The sequence below is a fragment of the Megalobrama amblycephala genome, linkage group LG2 (assembly GCF_018812025.1).
Source record: "Megalobrama amblycephala isolate DHTTF-2021 linkage group LG2, ASM1881202v1, whole genome shotgun sequence".
Taxonomy (NCBI): Eukaryota; Metazoa; Chordata; class Actinopteri; order Cypriniformes; family Xenocyprididae; genus Megalobrama; species Megalobrama amblycephala.
In genome coordinates this window covers 62,470,788-62,493,956 of record NC_063045.1, presented here as the reverse complement: position 1 = coordinate 62,493,956, position 23,169 = coordinate 62,470,788, and the positions used below count along the sequence as shown (strand labels likewise).

General features: G+C 39.8%; 1 protein-coding gene across 2 annotated transcripts; it reads right to left on the bottom strand.

Annotated features, from left to right (window-relative positions):
• Window positions 1-4,884: 4,884 nt before the first annotated feature.
• On the bottom strand, window positions 4,885-22,527 carry emsy (EMSY transcriptional repressor, BRCA2 interacting). 2 transcript variants are annotated; one of them, XM_048181402.1, is made up of 21 exons: window positions 22,282-22,524; window positions 21,388-21,445; window positions 19,814-19,919; window positions 19,639-19,738; window positions 19,116-19,190; window positions 17,001-17,176; window positions 16,538-16,693; window positions 16,181-16,443; window positions 15,867-16,092; window positions 14,153-14,368; window positions 13,928-14,077; window positions 13,678-13,851; window positions 13,458-13,594; window positions 13,209-13,385; window positions 12,930-13,125; window positions 11,851-12,015; window positions 11,616-11,771; window positions 10,278-10,420; window positions 9,392-9,790; window positions 7,780-8,130; window positions 4,885-5,329 (listed from the first exon to the last, which is right to left on the bottom strand). In XM_048181402.1, the coding sequence occupies exons 3-21, from the start codon at window positions 19,914-19,916 to the stop codon at window positions 5,141-5,143; spliced, it is 3,552 nt and encodes a 1,183-aa protein (XP_048037359.1). In that variant the 5' UTR covers window positions 19,917-19,919; window positions 21,388-21,445; window positions 22,282-22,524; the 3' UTR covers window positions 4,885-5,140. The 2 variants fall into 2 exon arrangements, with proteins under 2 accessions (XP_048037359.1, XP_048037357.1); XM_048181400.1 differs by having other exon boundaries at window positions 13,209-13,594; window positions 22,282-22,527.
• Between the last annotated feature and the right edge of the window lie 642 nt (window positions 22,528-23,169).

The window sequence follows — 23,169 nt, the reverse complement described above, 5'->3', positions numbered from 1 at the left end:
TCTGACATTCACAGACTGTCTGAAACATCCCACATCATCGTCACACACACGTCCTGTTCGCTATCTTTGTAGGGACTCTCCATAGGCGTAATGGTTTTTATACTGTACATTCTGTCGCCCTACACTACCCCTACTCACAGAAAACATTCTGCATTTTTACATTTTCAACAACAATAACAACAACAATCTGTTTGATTTCTATGCGGGTTTCCTCATGGGGAATTAAAAATGTCCCCACAAAGGTCAAAATTTACTGGTATTACTATATTTGTGGGGACGTTTGGTCCTGATAACAGGGGATACCATGACCACACACACACACACACACACCTTACAGTGAGTTTTACTCTCAGAATGATTCGTTCCATCAGATGAACCGAATGAGTCACACGTCTAAATTCATCTTCAATAACATGAGAATATTGAGGCCTTTTCTGACCATATTTGCACAAGTGATAAAATGTCATGTACCATCTTTAGTAACGGGGACATCATGTGACATCAGTTTCCTCCGTGTCATGAGATGAGGCAGAAGCTGTGAGCTCGAGGGGCTGATGGGTATTTTATGGAGGCTATAAATTAATTAATTCATATATAGTTCACATACAGTACAGTCCAAAAGTTTGGAACCACTAAGATTTTTAATGTTTTAAAAGAAGTTTCGTCTGCTCACCAAGGCTACATTTATTTAATTAAAAATACAGTAAAAAACAGTAATATTGTGAAATATTATTACAATTTAAAATAACTGTTTTCTATTTGAATATATTTGACAAAGTAATTTATTCCTGTGATGCAAAGCTGAATTTTCAGCATCATTACTCCAGTCTTCAGTGTCACATGATCCTTCAGAAATCATTCTAATATGCTGATCTGCTGCTCAAGAAACATTTATGATTATTTTCAATGTTGAAAACAGTTTTTTTTTCAGGATTCCTTGATGAATAGAAAGTTCAAAAGAACAGCATTTATCTGAAATACAAAGCTTCTGTAGCATTATACACTACCGTTCAAAAGTTTGGGGTCAGTAAGAATTTTTATTTTTATTTTTTTGAAAAGAAATTAAAGAAATGAATACTTTTATTCAGCAAGGATGCATTAAATCAATCAAAAGTGGCAGTAAAGACATTTATAATGTTACAAAAGATTAGATTTCAGATAAACACTGTTTTTTGAACTTTCTATTCATCAAATAATCCTGAAAAAAAATATTGTACACAAATATTTTGTACAATTGTACAAATTAAATGTTTCTTGAGCAGCAGATCAGCATATTAGAATGATTTCTGAAGGATCATGTGACACTGAAGACTGGAGTAATGATGCTGAAAATCACAGGAATAAATTACTTTGTCAAATATATTCAAATAGAAAACAGTTAATTTAAATTGTAATAATATTTCACAATATTACTGTTTTTTTACTGTATTTTTAATTAAATAAATGTAGCCTTGGTGAGCAGACGAAACTTCTTTTAAAAACATTAAAAATCTTAGTGGTTCCAAACTTTTGGACTGTACTGTATATATATATATATATATATATATATATATATATCTTCATGGAACCATCAAAGAGAGTGTGTGACCACTGGTCATTTTAGCAACATAAATAATAAAGTTTTCTCAAACAGTAACTGTATTTATGCAGAAATCAGAAGAACGCTCATTTTATAATCACTGAAGTTCTCTTCTTGTTATTCTGAAGAATATGGCTTTCGGATCTCTGCTGCTCACTTATTTATTGTAATTCATTATAATATTTAGTAAAGACAGAAATGATACTTCGACACCGGAGCGTTGCGGAGTCCGGACGGCACGATCCGACTGGATGACGCGAGTCTCGCAGCTGCAAACGAAACAAGAAACAAGTGACAGTGGGAGGAAGTACAGAGAAGGAATGAATGAATGAATGAATGAATGAATGAAAACACGCACCTGTCTGTGACGGTCCAGCTCACGGTCACGACTCAACAGATCCAGCGCTCAACAGGAGTGACACCGCATTCAGTGCGGATTCTGCTGAAAACCAGATTATAGATGCCGAACGCACATACGATCTCAGTTCTTCTACTCCAAAAGTTCACATTTGATTTAAAGAGTCACTAGATCCATCTTAAGAGGGCTTGATAAGATGTTTCGATCTGTGCAGTTCTGTGTCATAAATGCAGATTACATGATATGATGTGTGAACAATTCAAGACTGTAAAATCTTTCAATAAAAATTATGATTTTTAACCACAAATGCTCGTCTTGCACTGCTCTGAGATGCGCCACGCATGACGTAATCATGTTGGAAAGGTCAAAAACTCAAACTAACTTCAAAATCGTCAGACATCGATGTTTTTTGCTTTGTAAACACTGGATCGGTACTTCCGCCTACGTCACGCGTGACCTTTCCAACATGATTACGTCATGCGTGGCGCATCACAGAGCAGTGCAAGACCAGCATTTGTGGTTAAAATGCATATAATGTTTATTTTTTATTAGAAAATGGTCAATGGTTTCTCTAGATGAGACTCTTATTCCTCGTCTGGGATCATGTAGAGCTCTTTGAAGCTGCACTGAAACTGACATTTGGACCTTCAACCTGTTGAACCCCAGTGAAGTCCACTATATGGAGAAAAATCCTGGAATGTTTTCCTTCATTTCTTTTCCACTGAAGAAAGAAAGACATGAACATCTTGGATGACATGGAGGAGAGTAAATTATCAGCAAACTTTAATTCTGAAGTGAACTAATCCTTTAATGGGATCAAAACGCTGTTGGAACATAAACTGATTGTTCTCCAGCGCAGCGAGGAAACAAACTCACAGCTGTTTTATTTCCTCAGGACAGCCGAAGGGCAAATATCAGCGCAGATGCGCATCTCAGAGCGTGTGGAGATTCTTTCAGGAGGAACATAAATACACAAACTCAGAGCGTCCAAAGCAAACAGTCGCGAGACGGACTCCAGCTGGACGAGGGAATCGTTCACACACTCTCTAAGAGCGGCGACGGACACACATGGATCTGATCAGACTCCTTCACGAGCCGAACCTGCTTGAACTCGTTCAGGGGCGTTTCCTTCTGCTTTCAGACGGATCTTTATTGAACGCGTCACGCAGCTCGAGCGTTCATCTCAATGTGACTCGGGACGGGTCCCGCATCAGTCCTCAACAGACGCCGCTGGAAGATTGTCACCTTTACGACTTCTTCAAACTCTGCGCTTCCCCTTCAGACGCCAGCTATAATTAGCAGCTCTCTAAAGGCCGATGAAGGTCATCTTCAGGGGTTTTCCAAGTGTCAGATCAGCTGACGATGAAACTGAAAGTCCTCCATCTGGTGGATCCCAGACACTATTTGCATTAAACATAAATAAAGGCCTTATTTATAGGCCTTAAACACACACACACACACACACACACACACACACACATGAGGTCAGAGGGGAACTTGTGCTGATGATGTCATCACCAATTAAAGCACATCAAATATTCAGTGTTCAGATTCTATTAGAATAGAATTATCTTTACTGTCATTACTCACACGAACAGCTGCATTAAACATGAGCAACACTCATAATATCTATATATAATTTTAGTTTTAGTGTTTAGTTTGTGTGTTTTTGTCATTTGCATTATTTATTTATTTATAAAAATGTCTATTTGGTTTTTATTCATTTGTATTTCAGTTTAAGTCAAATTAAAACTATATTAACAATGAGAAATGTTGACTTTGCAACTAGATAAAATAAAATAAAATGATGTATTTTGTTTAAAGTAACATTGATTTTAGTTAACTATAAACAATAAACAAACAACACACATATTTGTCATTATTATTATAAGAATATACTGCTCATTTAATCAGAATTAACACTCTTTAAATATTTAATAATGCTAATGATTTGATTAATGTGAACTTTAAATACTTTTATAATAAATATATCAGATTTAATGATTAAATTAAATGTTAGTAATCAAAAAGCATGTGAAATCGAGAAACGTATACAATTTAACAACAGTTTATTAAATAAATACACATTTATTTTTCCCAAATTCCGTGTTTTCCATTACAATTTTTCTGGATACTATTTTAATGGTTTAATCAGATTTTAACAATAATAAAAAGTCAAAAACTACATTGATTACTAATCGTTTTACAATTTGTCCAGAAATTCTGTGTTTATTTCTGGATTTATGATTTAATACAAAAGCATTATCATCAGAAATGGTGGTTACATAACTACATCAGATGATGTCACTCTGTTTATCCTCTTTAAATGCAGGACGGATTCTGATTGGCCGTCAGCGTTTGTGCGGTTCATCAGTCCAGCGATCTCGTCCCTCATTAATGCTTCTGTTCTCGTCCTTGCCGTGAGCGACGCTTCAGCGATCCAGGTCACATGGAGACTCAAACCCTCGCTCCGCCCGGAACAACAAACAAACACATTACGCAACTCGCCGATTACTTCTGGGAAACGCAATTAGTGTAATGAGCGCTTACATAAGGGCCGCTTTTCTGACTCGGCGCGGAGGAGAGGAGAGGAGGGCAAACGCCGAGAGCATGAATGAATGAATCCCGGCGGAAGACTCCTCGATCCCAGCGGAAGAGCAGGAAAGTCCCGGCTGAGAGAATGACATCCAGCTCACGGTCACAGCTGGAATCCACCCAGAATCACCGGCGCGCGCACAAAACCCCCTCGCCCCGCGGTCACACCCACACGCTCGTTTGTTTCCATCACAATAAGGGAAGTCGCCGGGATAATGACACTGGTACTTTCCGCACACACATCTGAGGCTCAGAGTCAGGTGGGCGTGCGATGTGTGAACGCACCTGTCGCCACGCCCCACACAGCCTCACCTGTGCAAACACGCGCACAATAACACAGAGGCACGGCGGGTTTTGTAGTAAAGTTTATGGAGTTAAAATGCTTACGGTACATGAGAGAGAGAGAGAGAGAGAGCACGAGATGAGTAACGCTATTTACACCAATCACAGAGTCCTAATGGTTCCAGTCCATCAGCTCTACTTAAAACTATAAATTAAGTAGAAGTCAACACAAACATGGTTCTCGCTGCTTCGCTCTACAGCACAAACTCACTCAATGTTTCTCTATACAGCACAACTTCCTCTTCCAGTCGTGATCCGCTGCGGCTTCACTGCGATTGGTCGGCCGCGGGGCTGGCCGCCGCCCCCTCGTCGTTGCTGCTGTCCACTTCCTGCTCCATGGCGGCCTCCTCGTCCAGGCGCTGGCTGGTGTAGTCGCTGATCTCCAGGAAGCCGCTGGGCTCCACCACCACATTCGACTGGCTGGAGTCGGGCATGATGGAGTACTGCGGGATCACCTGACCGGAAACACAAGCGCACACGTCAATGATGATGACTTTCAATTATACTGTAAAATTGCTCATTTCATGCCATTAATACAATATTTTAAAACGTTTTTTCTACATTCATTTGGAGATTCAATGCAATAATATGTATTACAATTAGGCCTGTCAAATTATTAAAATTTTTACATGACGAGGCGATTAATTAACCGAATTAATTGCAAATTACCCCCAAAAGATCATTTAAAGTCATTATTGTGTTATCACAATGTAAAGTTATAACTGATGTCTCTAAGCTATCAATGTCAACATTTATTAGGCTTTAAAAAAAATTACTTTTAATTTAAGTGACCTTAAAACAATCTTCACACAACAGGAAGGAAATATACAGAAATTGAATAAAGTTGTCAAACACTTTACAGTCTTCACTGCATTAATTGTAAATTAAATATAGATTAATCCTTATTAAAGCTACACTTTTCTCTGTTGTTCTTTGATTAATATTAATGACAGCAGCTGGTTTATTAGGCTGCTGTCACTTTAAGAGCTCACGTCTCATTTCCTCACAACTCTTTAAGTTCATTTGAGACGTTATTTAACTCATTAAAGATGAAGATACTCGACAAAATGGACATTTTGTCATAATTCTGTGTGTTATTGTTCGTTTAAGCGCGAAAGAGAACTGATATATGTGTCACATGACATGACATTCACAGACAGCACGTTCTCGTTTGGATGATTTAAAAGCATTTGTGTGCATAAGAGCGTGATCATATAATGTAACGCTAGTCAAACTACGACGGAAAAAACAAATGTTGCGTTAATTGCATTAAATATTTTTAATGCATTAAACTGAAAAATTAAATGCATGCGTTAATGCACTAATTCTGACAGCACTATATATATATATATATATGAAGAGTTTGGTTCCAAAACGCAATAACTCCATTTTGATTATTTTGAGTAAAAAGGTGTTTTCTTTACCAAAAAATTGGCAAGATGAAAACCCCTATTTTCTGTTTCAAACTTTCACATAGCATCTTTTGGATATAAAAACATTAAAAATTCAAATCTACATTTTGATTTTAAAAAGTTTATTATAAAAACGTATTATTTTTTTCCCAAAATGCAATTAATCCATCAATATAAAAGTTATTTTTCAAATTGAAAATACACAACAAAGTAAGTTGATTCACATATATGACAGAGTCTAAACTTTGCCAATATTTATCTTATATTCAGCCATTTTACTAAAAATACATTCAGCCGTCGCTCCAATGGTCATCTTGTTAATGTTATGAATTTTTTGTCATTACCGATTAAAGAGCATCTGGCGCCACCGCACGGTTAAATAAACACATTTGCCGAGTACATTGGTATTAAAAACGGCTTTTGTAAAAGGCTTTAATGTTTACAGTGTGTGGAATGGTGCGCTGTGATTGGTGGAGAGCGGATATATCGCGTTCTGCAGAAAAAGGAGACTGGCGTTTGTCGCGTTTTGGGAAGAAAGGGAGAAAACATTACAGAATAACACGACAGATATCTCATTTTGCGCAAAATTAATAAATGACTTTTCAATACCGACCAGATACAATACTGATTTTGGCGGAAACTCAATTTTTTGAAAATGGCGTTTATCGCGTTTTGGAACTAAACTCTTCATATATATATATATATATATATATATATATATATATATATATATTAGGGCTGCAACAATTAATCGCAATTAATCGTTTGCAAAATAAAAGTCTGAGTTTACGTAATATGTGTGTGTTCTGTGTATAATAATTATGTATATATAAATACACACATACAGGTATAAAGTGTAGAAATATATGCATGTATTATAAATATATATTTATATATATTTTATATTACATATAAACAAATATTTTATATATAAATATAAAATGTTTCTTAAATCTATACATGAATGTGTGTGACGATTAATTGTGATTATATATATATATATAAAAACATTTATGTTAGATGTGATTAATCGATTTACAGCCCTAAATAAAATTCTAAATAAGAAACTAAAACTGTCTTAATGAGTAATTCATTGAGTCATTCATTCATTTGATTCATTCAAACAGCTGATTCATTCAGGAATGAAGTAAATGGGTCTCTTTGTGAATGAGTCATTGAATCATTGATTCACCCAATTAATTCGTTGAATCATTCAGAAACACTGCTGTGTTTGGAGACACAACAGTTCTGCTCTGCCTTTATAGGTCATATTTTCATTGGCAAAATTGCACAAAAACAGACAATAATGTGTTTAAAAATAACACAATATTAACTTTATTAAACTGGACTTTATTGTAAATAATCAGTATCACATTTGCACTCCTGCCCACTAGCTTAAAGGCTAAATCATTCCGAATGAACTCCAGAATGAATTCATTTGCTGATTGGGTGTGGTGTGTGAGTGTGTGTTGAGGAGGAAGAGCGCGGCGCACCTGTATGATGTCCAGCTCTTTGCTCTTGACGCGGCTGAAGGCCCCGTGCGCCAGCGTCTGTTTGGAGCTGCTGATGAGCGAGGAGGCGGGCGGGGCTTTGGTCAGCGGGCCGCAGTCGCTGGACGAGTCCACCACCATGGGCTCGGCGCCGGGGTCGATCTCCGCCTCCATCATGGAGATCTTCAGGATGTCGGAGACGGACGGTTTCTCCGCCGCAGGAGCGCTGGAGCTGGACTCCGGCTGGAGCTTGACGGACGCCTCGCCGCTGCTGGACACGGGCGGACACTGGTGATGGCTGCCGAACGTGATCTTGGTGACGGTGGCGCCCTGCGTTATGATTGGCTGCTGCACCTGAGACGCACACAGAGAGAACCAGAACTATAACGTAAAGTTAATCAAACAATCATTCTGACTGACAGAACTGAGAAGTCCAACAGCACAGAGGAACGACGTCACTGGAGTCACGATAAAAACACCGACAGCCAATCAGAATCCATCCTGCTTTAGAGAGCTCCAGCATTTAAAGAGTCACACACAAAACTGAGAATAAACAGAATGTGTGACGCCGATGTAGTTATAAACACCATTTCTGATAATAAATTTGTATTAAATCATAAATCCAGAAAAATTAAAAACAGAATTTAAACATTTAACAGGCCCTATTATTGTAAAACAATTTAATAAATTATTTAATTAATTATAATTGTAGTTTTCAGCTTTTTTTATTATTAAAATTTAATTAAACCATTAAAATGGAATCCAGAAAAATTACAATGGAAAACACGGAATTTGGTATTTTTTTTGTTGTTAAATTTTTAATAAATTGTTGTTAAATTGTTTAGGTTTCTCAATTTCAATTAATTAGACATGCTTTTGATTATTAACATTTAATTTAACCATTAAATCAGACTCCAGAAAACCTAAAATTAAATAAATAAATAATAACAGAAACAGAAAAATTTAAATGAAAAAAAAAAAAAAAAAAAGGAATCCAGAAAAATTTAAATTAAAATAAAAAAATAAATAATAATAATAATAATAATAATAATAATAATAATAATAATAATAACAGAAAATTAAATAATAAAAAAAGGAATCCAGAAAAATTAAAATGGAAAAAACAAAATAATACAGAAAAAAAGCAGAATTTGACTGTAAAAATAAGGTTGTTAAACCTTTCTCATTTCTCGTTAAAATGTTTCTCGATTTAAATTAAATAGACATGCTTTTTGATTATTAAAATTTAATTTAACCATAAAAATCAGTCCAGAAAAATTAAATTGAAAAAAAAAAAAAGGATAAAATATAAAACCATAATTTGAGAACAAATAAAACGGTTTTATAGAGTCGTAAAAATGTTTTTTTTTGTTAAACTTTTAATAAATCGTTAAATTGTACGAGTTTCTCAATTTCAATGAATTAGACATGCTTTTTGACTAACAAACATTCAATTTAACCATTAAATCCCCCCCAAAAATTGAAAAATAAATAGAAAAATAAATAAATAAATAAAATGGCATTTGGAAAGGTTTTTATTTGAAGTAATTATTTTGGCTCAAAGGAGTTCAGCTGGTGAACAGATCAGCAGATGAGGAACACTGACCACACGCACCTGACCACTGCAGCCGGCCGTCTTCCCCACGGGGTGATGCGCCTGCAGCGGCGGCGGCTGCGACAGCTGCGTGTGTGTGTTGGGCCGGTTGTGTGAGGTGGGCGCCTGCTGCAGCCGGGGCAGCTGCGGTGTGTGCGGAGGGTTGGAGGAGGCGGGCGGCGCCGCGGGCGGAGGGCCAGCAGAGGGCGACGCGGACGCTCTCTGTACGGAGGGTCTGGCCGACACCGACACCGGCTCCGCTCTCTTAGAGGAAGTGGGCGTCTCGGACGGGCCGGCCGCAGGCTTGCTGAGGTGCTGCTGGGAGGAGCGGTAGAACAGACCCGTCTGAGGGTCCAAAGTGTCGCCCTCGAACTCGCCCTCCTCCACCAGCATCTGCTCCTGCAGCGGCTTCCCCTCCACCTGCACACACACACACACACACACACACACACACACACACACACACACACACACACACACACACACACACACACATCAGTTCAGTCCATCTGACAGCAGGATCTGCTTCAGACAGTGTAATATGGCAAGAATCATAATCACGATTAGTCTTTTTAAATGTTTATTACACAAATAACATTCAAAACTACTGATAAACTACAAAACATCAATTTCTATACACAATTCATTAAGTACACTCCACATTATGCTAATACTGTCACTTTAAGAGCTAATGACGTGTGTTTGTGTTGTGTTTAAGATAATATTCACCATTTTAATGTGTTTTTGTGTCTATATGAGCGTTATATTTCACACATATATCACATTAATCTAATAACACTACTGCTGCAGCCTGCGCTCGCAACGTCAAGGTCATGGGTTCGATTCAAATGCAGTCGCAGTGACACAAACACATGTTGACTCAGAGTCATGTGACTGCGGTTGTGACCTGTTGTGCGGCGGCTCCAGGCGCGGCGGTGCTGCTCTTGGCTGTAGGCGGCGCCGCTGGTGGCGGACAGGAAGTGGACTGATTCTGGCTGCTGGACGCAGTGACCTCTCCTCCAATCACAGCTTTACACACTTTACCTGAAACTGCAGGACAACAAGTGCGTAAAATCAAATTAATAATAGTTTAATAGCCATAACGTGATTCCTGCTTTTCCATCTCCAAATTTAAGACCTCTTAAAATAATTAAAGTCCTCCATTATGATATTCTAAAGGTTAATAATGTTGTTTTGGCGTCTCCTACAGCAGGTTTACATGCATTCAAGGTCAAAAACACGTTAATTTCCTCATAATATCAGCATCAGCTCTTTCCTCTCAGTGTCTGAAACGCTTCGATCAAGGATTCGCTCTCTCTAAACCCCGCCTTTCTGAGAGCTGCTCTGCTCTGATTGGTCAGAAACCAAACGCTCATTATCATATCTGAATCACAGTTTCACCGTATCAATCTCATCACAGTGGATTTGATTTGGCAGCAGAAAACAGCGTCTTCTCGACATGAACAACACGAACCAAACTCTTCCAGTCTCTGATACAACTGCAGTGATTGAGGGCGGGGCAAAGAGACGCTGTTCAGCCAATCAAGACCAGAGGCGGGCATTATGTAAATGAGTTACACTATTACATAGGTTCAGCAGGAAGTGAGACTGAATTACTGATGACTCGTTTCAGAATCACTTCTTTTTTTTATCTGCACTTTGACCTTTGAAACTCTGAAGACCTTTTACATTCACAAACAGCTGACAGGAAATATCTGAAAAAGCATAATAGGGCACTTTAAGACATTTTATGACCTTAAATTCAATCAAACTGAATTTAAGACTTCTTTTTAAGGACCCAGAGTGGAGATGTGGACACTTTAGAGCATTAGTTCACTTCTGAATTAAAGTTTCCTGATAATTTACTCTCCTCCGTGTCATCCAAGATGTTCGTGTTCTTCTTTCTTCAGTGGAAAGGTGAAGGTTTCTGAGGAAAACATTCCAGGATTTTTCTCCATATAGTGGACTTCACTGGGGTTCAACGGGTTGAAGGTCCAAATGTCAGTTTCAGTGCAGCTTCAAAGAGCTCTACATGATCCCAGACGAGGAATAAGAGTCTCATCTAGAGAAACCACCTTCAACCCGCTGAACCCCAGTGAAATCCTGGAATGTTTTCCTTCATTTCCTTTTCCAAGACATGAACATCTTGGATGACATGGAGGAGAGTAAATTATCAGGAAACTGAAGTGAACTAATCCTTTGAATGACTTTCTGATCTGAGCTAGTCATCAGATGTTGATGTTACCGATAGGGATGTATTCAGTGACTGTGTCCGTCTCTCCGGCGGTCTGACCCGACGGCTCCGGCGACTGTCTCCTCTCCGCGGCCGCTGGAATCGGCACGGCCATCTGACTCAGGTCGATGGTGTGCTGTCGTGGTTTGGCGTCGCTCTTCTCCTTCACTGTAATGTGACACACACACACACAGGTTAACAAAGCAGGAAGGTGACAGAAAACAGGTCACATGGGTCAGACACGCACCGCTGGTCTGCTGCAGCTCCAGCAGTGCTTTGATGGTGGATGTGGCCGACTGAGACTCTCCTGTCACGTCCTGGTAAATGATGGTGGGACTCGCTTCCACTGCAACTTCCTGCTCGGTCCAGTCCTGCCCTCTGGAGGTGATGACGTGCACGACCGGCTGAGAGTCTGGATCAGAGAGAACATCCTTACAGACGTAATAGCGACAGATAATTTCTTCCATATTATGACATTAAAGGGTTAGTTCACCCAAAAATTTAAATAATGTTATTAATTACTCACCCTCATGTCGTTCCACACCCGTAAGACCTTCGTTCATCTTCGGAACACAAATTAAGATATTTTTGATGAAATCCGATGGCTCAGTGAGGCCTGAGCAATGACATTTCCTCTCTCAAGATCCATTAATGTACTAAAAACATATTTAAATCAGTTCTTGTGAGTACAGTGGTTCAATATTAATATTATAAAGCCACGAAAATATTTTTGGTGCGCCAAAAAAACAAAATAACAACTTATTTAGTGATGGCCGATTTCAAAACACTGCTTCAGGAAGCTTCGGAGCGTTATGAATCTTTTGTGTCGAATCATGATTCGGATCGCGTGTCAAACTGCAGAAATCACGTGACTTTGGCGCTCCGAATCATGATTCGACACTCTGATTCATAACGCTCCGAAGCTTCCTGAAGCAGTGTTTTGAAATCGGCCATCACTAAATAAGTCGTTATTTTGTTTTTTTGGTGCACCAAAAATATTCTCGTCACTTTATAATATTAATATTGAACCACTGTACTCACATGACCTGATTTAAATATGTTTTTAGTACATTAATGGATCTTGAGAGAGGAAATGTCATTGCTCAGGCCTCACGGAGCCATCGGATTTCATCAAAAATATCTTAATTTGTGTTCTGAAGATGAACGAAGGTCTTACGGGTGTGGAACGACATGAGGGAGAGTAATTAATGACATTATTTTCATTTTTGGGTGAACTAACCCTTTAAACTTTAAATAAAAAATGACTGAATCGTTTGTGTTCACACTGAAGCCCATCAGCACGTGTGTGATGTCGTGTTTGCTGACCGTGAGTGCTGTCGGACGGCACCGGGCTGCCCTCCGTAAACGAGGCCGAGTCGTCCTTGAGCGCCCCCTCCTGAGCGGAGCCGGCGGCAGATTCAGCGCTGCGAGAGACCTGCTGCAGCGTCTCGCTGACCAGCTGACGGGCCTGTTCGCTCACCACCGCCGTCTGAAACGCCATGGGCTTGGGCTTGATCAGCACCTGTGACACAAACACAGACGGTGTAAGAGATCGGGTGCGATGTGACGCTTAGAAATCGATGAGAAGTGCTGCCTATCGTTGACCTGTGTTTTCCCCTGCTGTCCGTAGACGATCTTAGTGGGGATGATCTTGGTGGCGGTGGTCGGCTGGACGCCCGCGCCGAGGCTCTTGGGCTGCGTCACGATCATTTTGGTGATGGGCCGTGAGGCGGTGATGATGGCGGGCTTGGCTCCGGACACCGCCTGCAGGCTCTTCTCTCCCTGAAACACACACAGCATCGTCAGCGGCGCATCGTCACCCCCACGCGTCACGTGAGGGTCATGTGACCTCACCCCTGCGTTCAGCAGCGTCGTGACCACGTTCTTCCCCGGCAGACCCTGGATGGTGGTTCCTTTGCCGGTGGTTTTCTGCACCACGATCACGTTGGGTTTAGACGTCATGGGGATGGTGGTGATCTTAGTGGTGGTTCCTGTGACGGCAGAACATCAGAACGACACGTAAATAAATATATCTCAGCATCACAGCGTCAGTCTCAGGTTCGGCTCCTCTTACCCGACACCATGTTGCTGGTGATGATCTTCCCTCCCAGCGTGGCGAGAGACTTGGGCACGACCGTGATGATGCTGCCGCTCGTGGTCTTGACGTAGGTGGCTCCGGCGGGGGAAGTGGCCACGCGAGCGCCGATGGCGGGGCTGACGGACGGCCGTGTGTACGTGGCCTGAGTGCCTGTAAAACACGAGTCGAGCGGTCAATGATGCGCGGCGCGAGCGGATCGTCCTGAGGCCTGACGGCGGCGGCGTACCTGTGGGATTGGACACCAGTTTGGTGGTCATGATGGCTCCGTTGCTGCTGACCACCATGATGGGGGCGGAGCTACTGCTGGGCAGCGCGGCACCGGAGGGCTTGGGTAAGATCTTACTGGGCTGCATCTGCTGCGTGATGATCTTCACACCTGCACACACACGACATGCTCGTTACTGCGAATACAACTAAAGTTCAGCAGCCCTGCACTGTCACATGCTCTCACCGGACTCCTGTTTGATCTGAATGGTGGGTTTGGCCCCGGGGGCCGCGCCGGCGCTCTGAGAGGAGATGGACGCCTGCAGGGCTTTAGGAGACGCGGACTGAACCGCCGACTGCTGCTGCGCTTTGGGAATCTGCAGGATCTGAGACGGAGAGCCGACCAGAGCCTTCGGTGACGGCAGACGGGTGGAGGCCACCTTCACTGCGGTGGACGACCCACCTGACCACAACACACATGTGAAAAACCAACATACACACCAGTGTTCATTTTGACAGCAAATTTTGATTTAGTTTCAGTCATCGGAAATTGTTTTAGTTTTAGTCGACTAAATCTAATTTAGTTATTGTAATTGTAATGCATTAAGCATTTCTAATCCAATACACTGATAGATCTGATATTCCCCAAACGGTTTATGTTCACCCAACTGTACTTTGCTCGCCAAAGCGGACGGTTTTTGACCGTTCAAGTGCAAAAAGACACGAAAGAGCAAAATTCAGTCCTTTTCAGGGATTGACGCACTTATCATTGAGGTACTATTATAGTTTTTGTTTAAAATTTTTATTAGATTTGATTTTTTATTTGTAATTGTAATTTTAGGTAAAAGTTTTAGTAATTTTTTGTGTTTGTCTTTTAGTTTTTGCTTTTAAATGTCTATAAGTTTTTATTTCTGTTTATTTTAATACCTCAGGTTAAGCTAAAGCTTAGAAACTAGATGAAATAAGAAGTTTACATTTTTTATATATTTATTTTTTTATTTCAGTTTATTTCAAGTAATGAAGATTTCTTTGGTTTTAGGTTTAGTTAACTATAATAACCCTTATACTTGTAAAATATATTGAATAATGTGTCAAATAATGTTCTTAGTCTTTCCTTCCTGTGACAGAAAGTACAGTAGTTTACTATGAATTAAATATAAATTAAATTAAATACAGTTTATTGTGTAAACAAAATAACAATAATGATCAGGAAAAAATAATAATTATAAACCATTCAGAAATACACCGTGACTCTTATTCTGAAATGTCTGCAGCTGCTCATGAGGGGGATAAATATGCATTCTTACAACCGTCTAAAACATGCTACCATATAAACATTGTCATAATCCATCAACATTAGATTATAAAGCAATCGATTGACATAAATGTGCGCTAGGGCTGTTCAACGATAACCGTTGTTATCATGTACAAAATAAGAGTCTGTGTTTACATAATATATGTGTGTTTATTTTAAATATATAAAAATAAAAATATATTTATACATACATGCTTATATTTCTTAAATATATACATGTATGTGTGTGTATTTATATATACATAATAATTATACACAAAACAAACACGCATATATTACGTAAACATTATTTTGTACATGATAACCACGGTTATCGTTGAACAGCCCTAATGTGCATGTTCATTAATTGCGCAGCAGTCTGGTGGGCGAGCCTGTAGAGGGCGCAACAGCGCCGCCTGTGCCGCGGTTAGATCAGCACGTTACACTTCAAATGTGCGCATCTTCCACAGGACAGCAATCCTGACTGGATATCTTCCCAAATCGTCCCTCTCTTTCCTTTTCGTCTCGTTTTTATTCGTTGACGAAAATTAGAGTAGATTTCAGTCATAGTTTTAGTCATTCAAAACGCATTTTTATTTTGTCATCGTCTCGTTTTTGTCCGTGAAAAAATGTTAATTAACACTGACACACACACACACACACTGACCCTGTGCGATGGTTGACATCACCACTGACGGGGTGGAGGACACCACGGTCGTCACGGCGACAGGACTGGGCCCCGGGGCCGCGCTGGAAATCACCATGGTCTGTTTCTGATTGGACGCCGTGAGCGCCGCGCTCGACACCAGCTTAGACACGGCCGCGTAGTTGTGAGACTTGGACAAGATGTTTGGCACGAAGTTGGAGCTGGGAGACGTGGTGACGATTATCACCTGCAGCACACACACACACACGACACTGTTAGAAATACAAACATCTTAATGACAGCTTCAAGCGCAGGATTGTGGGAAGACGGCTGACCTTCTGCGTGGTGGTGTTGGTGGTCTGGGTGGAGGGTTTGGTGAAGGTGATCTTCACTGGAGACATGTGCGGCGGGAGCGAGTTGGCGATGCTCTGCATCAGGTTGCTCATCTTCGGGCTGCCGCTCACAGGGACCGTGATGGTTTTGGAAATGGTGGGTGTGGCCACTTTAGGCACCTCCTTCAGCAGAACGGGGGAGGAGCTTGAAGAGTTGGTCCTCCGTCTCTTACGAGGTTTCTCGTCCTCATCGGAGCAGCTCACGCCTGAGAAAGAGCAAGAATGAGAAGTAACACACTGTGTGTGTGTGTGTGTGTGTGTGTGAGTGTGAGTGTGTGTGTGTGAGTGTGAGTGACGTACTCTTGACGTAGACCGTACTCCCGCTGGGCAGCACCACCACGTTGGAGGCGGGACTGGCGGGTCGAGGGGATTTGACGGCCGCTGCTGCGCTGCTGCTGGGAGCGGAGGCGCTGGGAGGGGTGGAGCTCGTGCTGGTGTACGAGTAACACACAACCACTGCAACACACACACACACACACACACATCTGAACTTTTCTACAGCGCTTCATACAGCACAGATTGTTAAATACAGTCATTAACAGGATCAATGATGCAAACTTCATCAAATATGAAAAGAAAACATGTAAAGCAGCTCTAAATGACACGTGTCAATATTCAGATCAATTCAGTTCAATGTTGATTGATGTTGCCAAATTCATCAATTATGAAACTTATACAATTTAAGATGTTTACAGTAATATTGGCCTTTGAAATGTAACAGCAGTATTGACACTGGCGAGCGGATCGCGGTCAGACGCTTCACCTTCTTTGTTGGCGGTTTCGGCGGGCAGCAGCAGCGAGGCGTTCTGGTGGGCCGTAGCGTTAGCCACTGCATTAGCCGTCACCGTGAAGGCCGTCTGAGGAACCAGTCTGGGCATGAGAGGAACCAGCCGACGGCCCTCGATCGACCACTCAGACGAGCTGTTCGGCCCCGACATGCTGCGCAAACACAACAACACAACAACACTGGTCAGAGATAAACACGAGGGCTCAGGGATGAAAGACAGCTGATGATCAGGGCTGATTATATCCCATACTGCAACTCATACTGTGTGTGAAGAACATCTCTCGTGTTGAGTTTAGCTGTCAAAGTTAATGTGACAATAACACACTAACAGTTAAAACAAGCTCCATTTGACCTTCCGAAACAAAGTTCAAGGGTTGCCAGGTCTGCGGTTTTCCCCTAAACATCATCTGTACTTCCTCCCATCCAATAATCACAAAGATCTGTGTGTTTTATTACTTCTGATAAGAAACAAAGTCTCAGCTTTCAAATTCTGTTCATTTTAACATGAAATTCAATCAATAAACGCCATTTTGAAGCTCTTAAATGTGACGTGACAGAGTTCAGTTTACTTTAACCCTTTAAGACCTGAAGGCTTTTTTAGAGTTTTTTTTCCTGAGCGACACACACAAAAGTAAAGACTCACAACTCCAAAACTGTAGCAAGAGAGTCAAAAGGTAGGTATCATTTGATAGAACACTTTTTAAATTTTTAGAAAATATAAATTACATTACATTTGGATATGCGGAGAAACTGCTGATAAAAGACGAAAAAAATTATTAATTTTTTAATAATTTTTCTTTTTTTTATTCGACAGGGAATAACTCAGGAAGGCAATAAAATCAGAGAAAATTTGTTTTGTGGTCATGCTCTCCTACATGTGAGCTGCATCTGGTTCAGATTTTGTGGTGATAGCATAAAGTATAGTTGAATAAAGTGCTATTCAGTGCTATTCACAGCCAGATGGCGCCCACGGGCGGTAAACTTCCGGTTTAGAGGTGCATCTCAGTTTTTCAAAATGATTAGATGCATTAAAAAGAGGAGATTCTAAGCTTTAAGATGATACCTATTTTGTGTTATTCCACGTTGGAAAACGAACATGGAATGATTTTGGGTTCATTTCTAATCGTAAGAATCTGCTTTAAATAATGATGTGCCATTTTCTATGATCTGTGCATTTTTCATGAAGTGATGAGCACGTGAAATCTACATATTTGTATTCAGTTAGCGGCTGTGCTGTTTTTGTTGTAAACGCATATTACTCAGATTCATTAGAGGATGAAAACAACGCAACAGAAGCATGTTGGAGGCTTGATATGAACGTGTAAAGTCTCTGGTTTTGTATGCAAAAAGAATTATTGTGCTACCCATATGGGTTCAGTTTTTATTGGCTCTTAAACAGAGACACGCAAATGAGAAAGGGTTAACAAATGAGTCATTCAGTCATTTATTCAAACGATTCATTCAAACGGCTGATTCATTCAGGTACGAATCAAGTGATTGTCGTTATGAATGAGTCACTGAATCAACTGTTAAAAACCGCAGATTCATTCAGTAATGAGTGTGTGTTACTCAGAGTTGCATGTCAATATCGAACCTGAGCAAAAACAGACAAAATTGTGTCTAAAATCAAATGTAACAATATTAACTTCTTGTTTACTGAACTGTTGTATAAAATCAATGTCAAATATTCAGAGAAAAAACAGCACTCTTACACGTGATATTGCTGAACTATATCAGGTGATATAAATATGAGCAAAAATCTGTATGGGAGCATTTTTTAACTGTTTTCTAACGTTCTTCATCAGTCAGTCATGTGTCCTGCATCATGTTCGTAATGTAAGATGACGTACAGGTCTGTGCTGCGTTAGTAATATTTTTAACATTATTTCCCATAATTAAACCATACATCTAACATATTTCAACAGGGTATTGTGCTTTACTGATATTTATCATGAATTTCTTAAACTTCAGTAACATCTCTTGAAGCGCTAAAGTGACGCTCGAGCGATAAAGAATATTCCAGTTCAAATCAGATTTGCTTTCTTGCATCAGAGACGTGAGGAAGCACGAATGAGAACTGCAGAGACTCACTGATAGGCGATGGTGTTCAGACGCTCATCATTGACGGCTCTGCGCACCTCGGCTCGATGACGCTCTGTGGAGATACTGAAGGACCAAACACACACACACACACACACACACACACACACACACACACACGAAACCCATTCATCATCATCATCATCATCATCATCATCATCAGTCAGAGCAAAACTAACCACTGTTATACGTACATCCAGCTTACATATTCTCACATAAAGCTCATAGAGAGAATCTGGCTGATGGTTTATCATCTCTAAATGTAAACAATCCTATCCTATTCTATCTGCTGGTTGTTGATTGGATGTTGAAAAGTGGGCGTTGCATAAAAAAAAAATGGAGGCAAATCTAAACATGAGCTTGGGGGCGGGGATTAAACAACCCTAATGATTGGATAAGACCAGCACACATCATCACGTTATTCTTCTGGTTATTTATACCTATAGACACAGGAAATGACACGCATTTCAAACAGACAGGTGAACTGAAGCGGTGTGTGGTGAATGTGAATGACCTCAGCACTCGAGTCAGTTCTCCCAGCAGCTCCTTCTTGTCTTTAGTGAGATCTCCTTGAGCTCGCAGAGCGCTGATCACGCCGGCGTACGCCTCGAGCTCTGAAACACAGGACAAACGTGAGCGGCGCCGCACCGCAGCGATAGAGACACATGCGGAGCTTCAGCGAGCCTCACCCAGTTTACGCAGGATCCGTTTGCATTCATCTCTGCTGAGGTCGAGCAGCGTGGGCCAAACCACCGGCATGCTGCCCGCCAACGGCTTCTCCTGCTGAATCATCAACTGCACACACACACACACACACACACACACACACACACACACACACACACCATTAATCAGCATTCAACTAGAGCCCTATGAGTCTATTGACGCAGAAAACATGAAATCCAGCAGTAAAAATGAAATTTACACAAACGTCACAGAATCTGGCTGTGTTTGGCTGAATAAATCAGACGCTGATATGGACCAGAGTGTGTGAATATAACAGACTGTGTGTAAATCTGAACTCTGTTTGATCTACTAAACACTCACACGTGTGACGCTCACAATATATTACTACTGTACAGTCCAATGTTACTTCTCAAAGTAATAACAATTAACAAAATTATTAAAACTTAAAGGAATAATCTGAATTTTTCTTGTTTTCATTTTAACAATAAACCTGTTGTGCAGCATTTTGTTTGCAAAAAATAAAAGGAAAGTGTTCAACTGATTTCATTTTTAAAGATTAAAAAAATTGTTAAATTTTTATGCCTTTGTTTGAGTACCACCATTTTTGATAATAAATTGGTATTATTAAATCATACATCCAGAAAAATTACACAGAATTTCTGAAAAAAATAAATAGATAAATACATAGGTCCTAATATTGTGGGGGAAAAAATAAATAAATTAAGTAGTATGAATTCAGTTGATTAGACATGCTTTCTGACTATTAACATTTAATTAAACTATTGAAATGGAATCCAGAAAAATTATAACAGAAAACAAGGAATTTGTGAAAAAAAAAAAAAAAACATATTTCATAGGGCCCTAAAATTTATTTTTGGTTAAACTTTTAATAAATCATTGTTAAACAGCAAAAGTTTCAAGATTTCAATTATTTAGAAAGATTTTTTGATTTCTGACATTTAATTACCATTAAATTGGAGTTCAGAAATATTCAAACAGACAAAAAAAAAAAAAACAAACAAAAAAACCCAGAATTTGGTACAAATAAAAAATGAAAGAATTTGGGGGGGGGGGGGATAAAATGGAATTTGGTCAAATAAATAAATAAAAAAGAATTTGTGGAGGGGGGAAAGAAACAGAATTTTGGAAAAAAATAAATGGAATGTGATTTAAAAAAATAAATAAAACGGAAGTTGAGAAAAAATAAAACAGAATTTGGGAAAAAAAAGAAATGGAATTTGGTACAAATAAAAAATTAAAGAATTTGGGAAAATAAAAATAAAAAACAGAATTTGGGAAAAATAAATAAAACTCAATTTGGGAAAAAAATGAAACAGAATTGGAGTGGGGAATAAAAAGGAATTAGGTACAATAAATAAAACAATTTGTGGGGGAAAAGAAATGTGATTTAAAAAATAATAAAATAAAATGGAATTAGGGAAAAAATTTAACTTGAATTTTTTTTTTTGGGGGGGGGGGGGGGGGGGTGAATTTGGGAAAAATGAAACAGAATTCATAGGGCCCATACGACAGCTGCTGGATCTGCTCAATATGAAGCACATTTACACTCTCTCACCTCTGACAGACTCTGAACGCTCTCTGGATCTCTAAGAGCTGAAGATCTTCAAGATAACCTGCAGAAACATCATCATCATCATCATCATCATCACAGAACACATTCATGACCTGCACTACATCCTTACTGACACTGTGAGACTTTTCTTATTGCACATTGTTTTGTCTTATTCCTATGGTGTGTGTATATAATTCTCTCAATTTATTATTGTCCCTTACTGTGTATTCTTTTAGTTTAATCTTTTTTTTTTTCTTTTAAAATAAACACTAATTTTCAAAACTCCTTGGACAATTTATGAAAACTACTATGAAAATAAGATTCAAAACACGCAACACGCATTTGACGTCACGCGCGTATATTTGCATATGCCCCGCCCACAGCAGAGCCCGTTCGGCCGCTCGCCCCGCCCCGTCCACAAGAAAATAACAGTTTCAGGTGTTTAGATTCGCTTCAGTTCATTCTGACAGCTTAAATGACCCCGATCAGCGGAGATCGTGGTGTTATTCTGCTCTGATGTGAAGATCATCTGATCTAAGATCAGTGTTTATTCTGACATAATGCATTCGAACATATAAAATAATCGCGATAAACGCTCAGTTTGATCACGTCAATCCGGGCTATTTCAGCAGAAAGCAGAATAACAGACATGTTTATCAGAGAACAGAGGTGTTTAATAAATACTAACGGTTCAGAAACGCTGTTTTTCTGTCAGTGTGCAGAGAGTTAGCTTTAGCCGTTAGCCTCTCTGGAGTTTCTCTCCGCAAACACTAAACGCGGTCTGGAGCCGCTGCTCGCGCGGATCAATCGAGAGCTCGTGTGAAGCACAGCTGACCACCAGCACACACACCAGCGTGTCACTCCTCCTGCCCGCCGTGCGCTCATCTCTGCACTTACCTTCAGTTCAGCACAGTCCTTCAGCTCCGCCATGTTTATCCGACGCCAAACACTCGAGCTGCCCGCGGGAAAAGCCAAAAACACCGTAAGAATCTAGATCAAAAACAGCGAAACTAAACAGCCGAAAGCGGTCTGTACATCATGAGAGTTGCTAATATAGTTTATCGCGAATTTAATTAATTTAATTCACCACAAATTAAACATTAGAAGGCGATCAGGCACTATGTTGGGCAGCTCTCAGAAGATGCGCGCCGTCATTGTTGACATTCTTTTGTGCGCTGGAGACGCGCGTTCATGCGCAGTCGCGCGCGTTTTGCGTTTATTCATTTTTTTTTAATTTATAGGTAAATAAAGCGTATAATATTTATATGTAAAGATGTGTAATATTGTTTAGTTCTTCATTCGTTATTTCCCCTCATTGACGCATTTGGCGCCAATAAAACATTAAAACTGAAAAATTCCCGCCAACATAAAAACAAATGTCTTAATTTACACTAAATACACATCAGATTTGATGCACATATTATTCCACTTCAGCACAAATTATACTCCATCCCAGTTTATTGAATTTAAACAGAAACGTTTCATTTGTTTCAGTAATAATATTTCAATAACATGACAATCACTAACACTCGACAGGTGATGATCAATAACCTTCACATCTATATGACGATCATAAATATCATAAAATCATCCGAGGACGTTAAAGAAGGTTCTCAGAAACGCCTCGCGCCACTCTGTAAAATGTCAAAATGTGACGTTTGTGTCCTGTGTTTAAAGACAGGCGAAAAACACAAATATATACAAAGCTTAAATTATCATATAGAATCACAAGGACATTATTTTCTCAGAAACACAGGATTAAACACCATATTAAATACCATATGC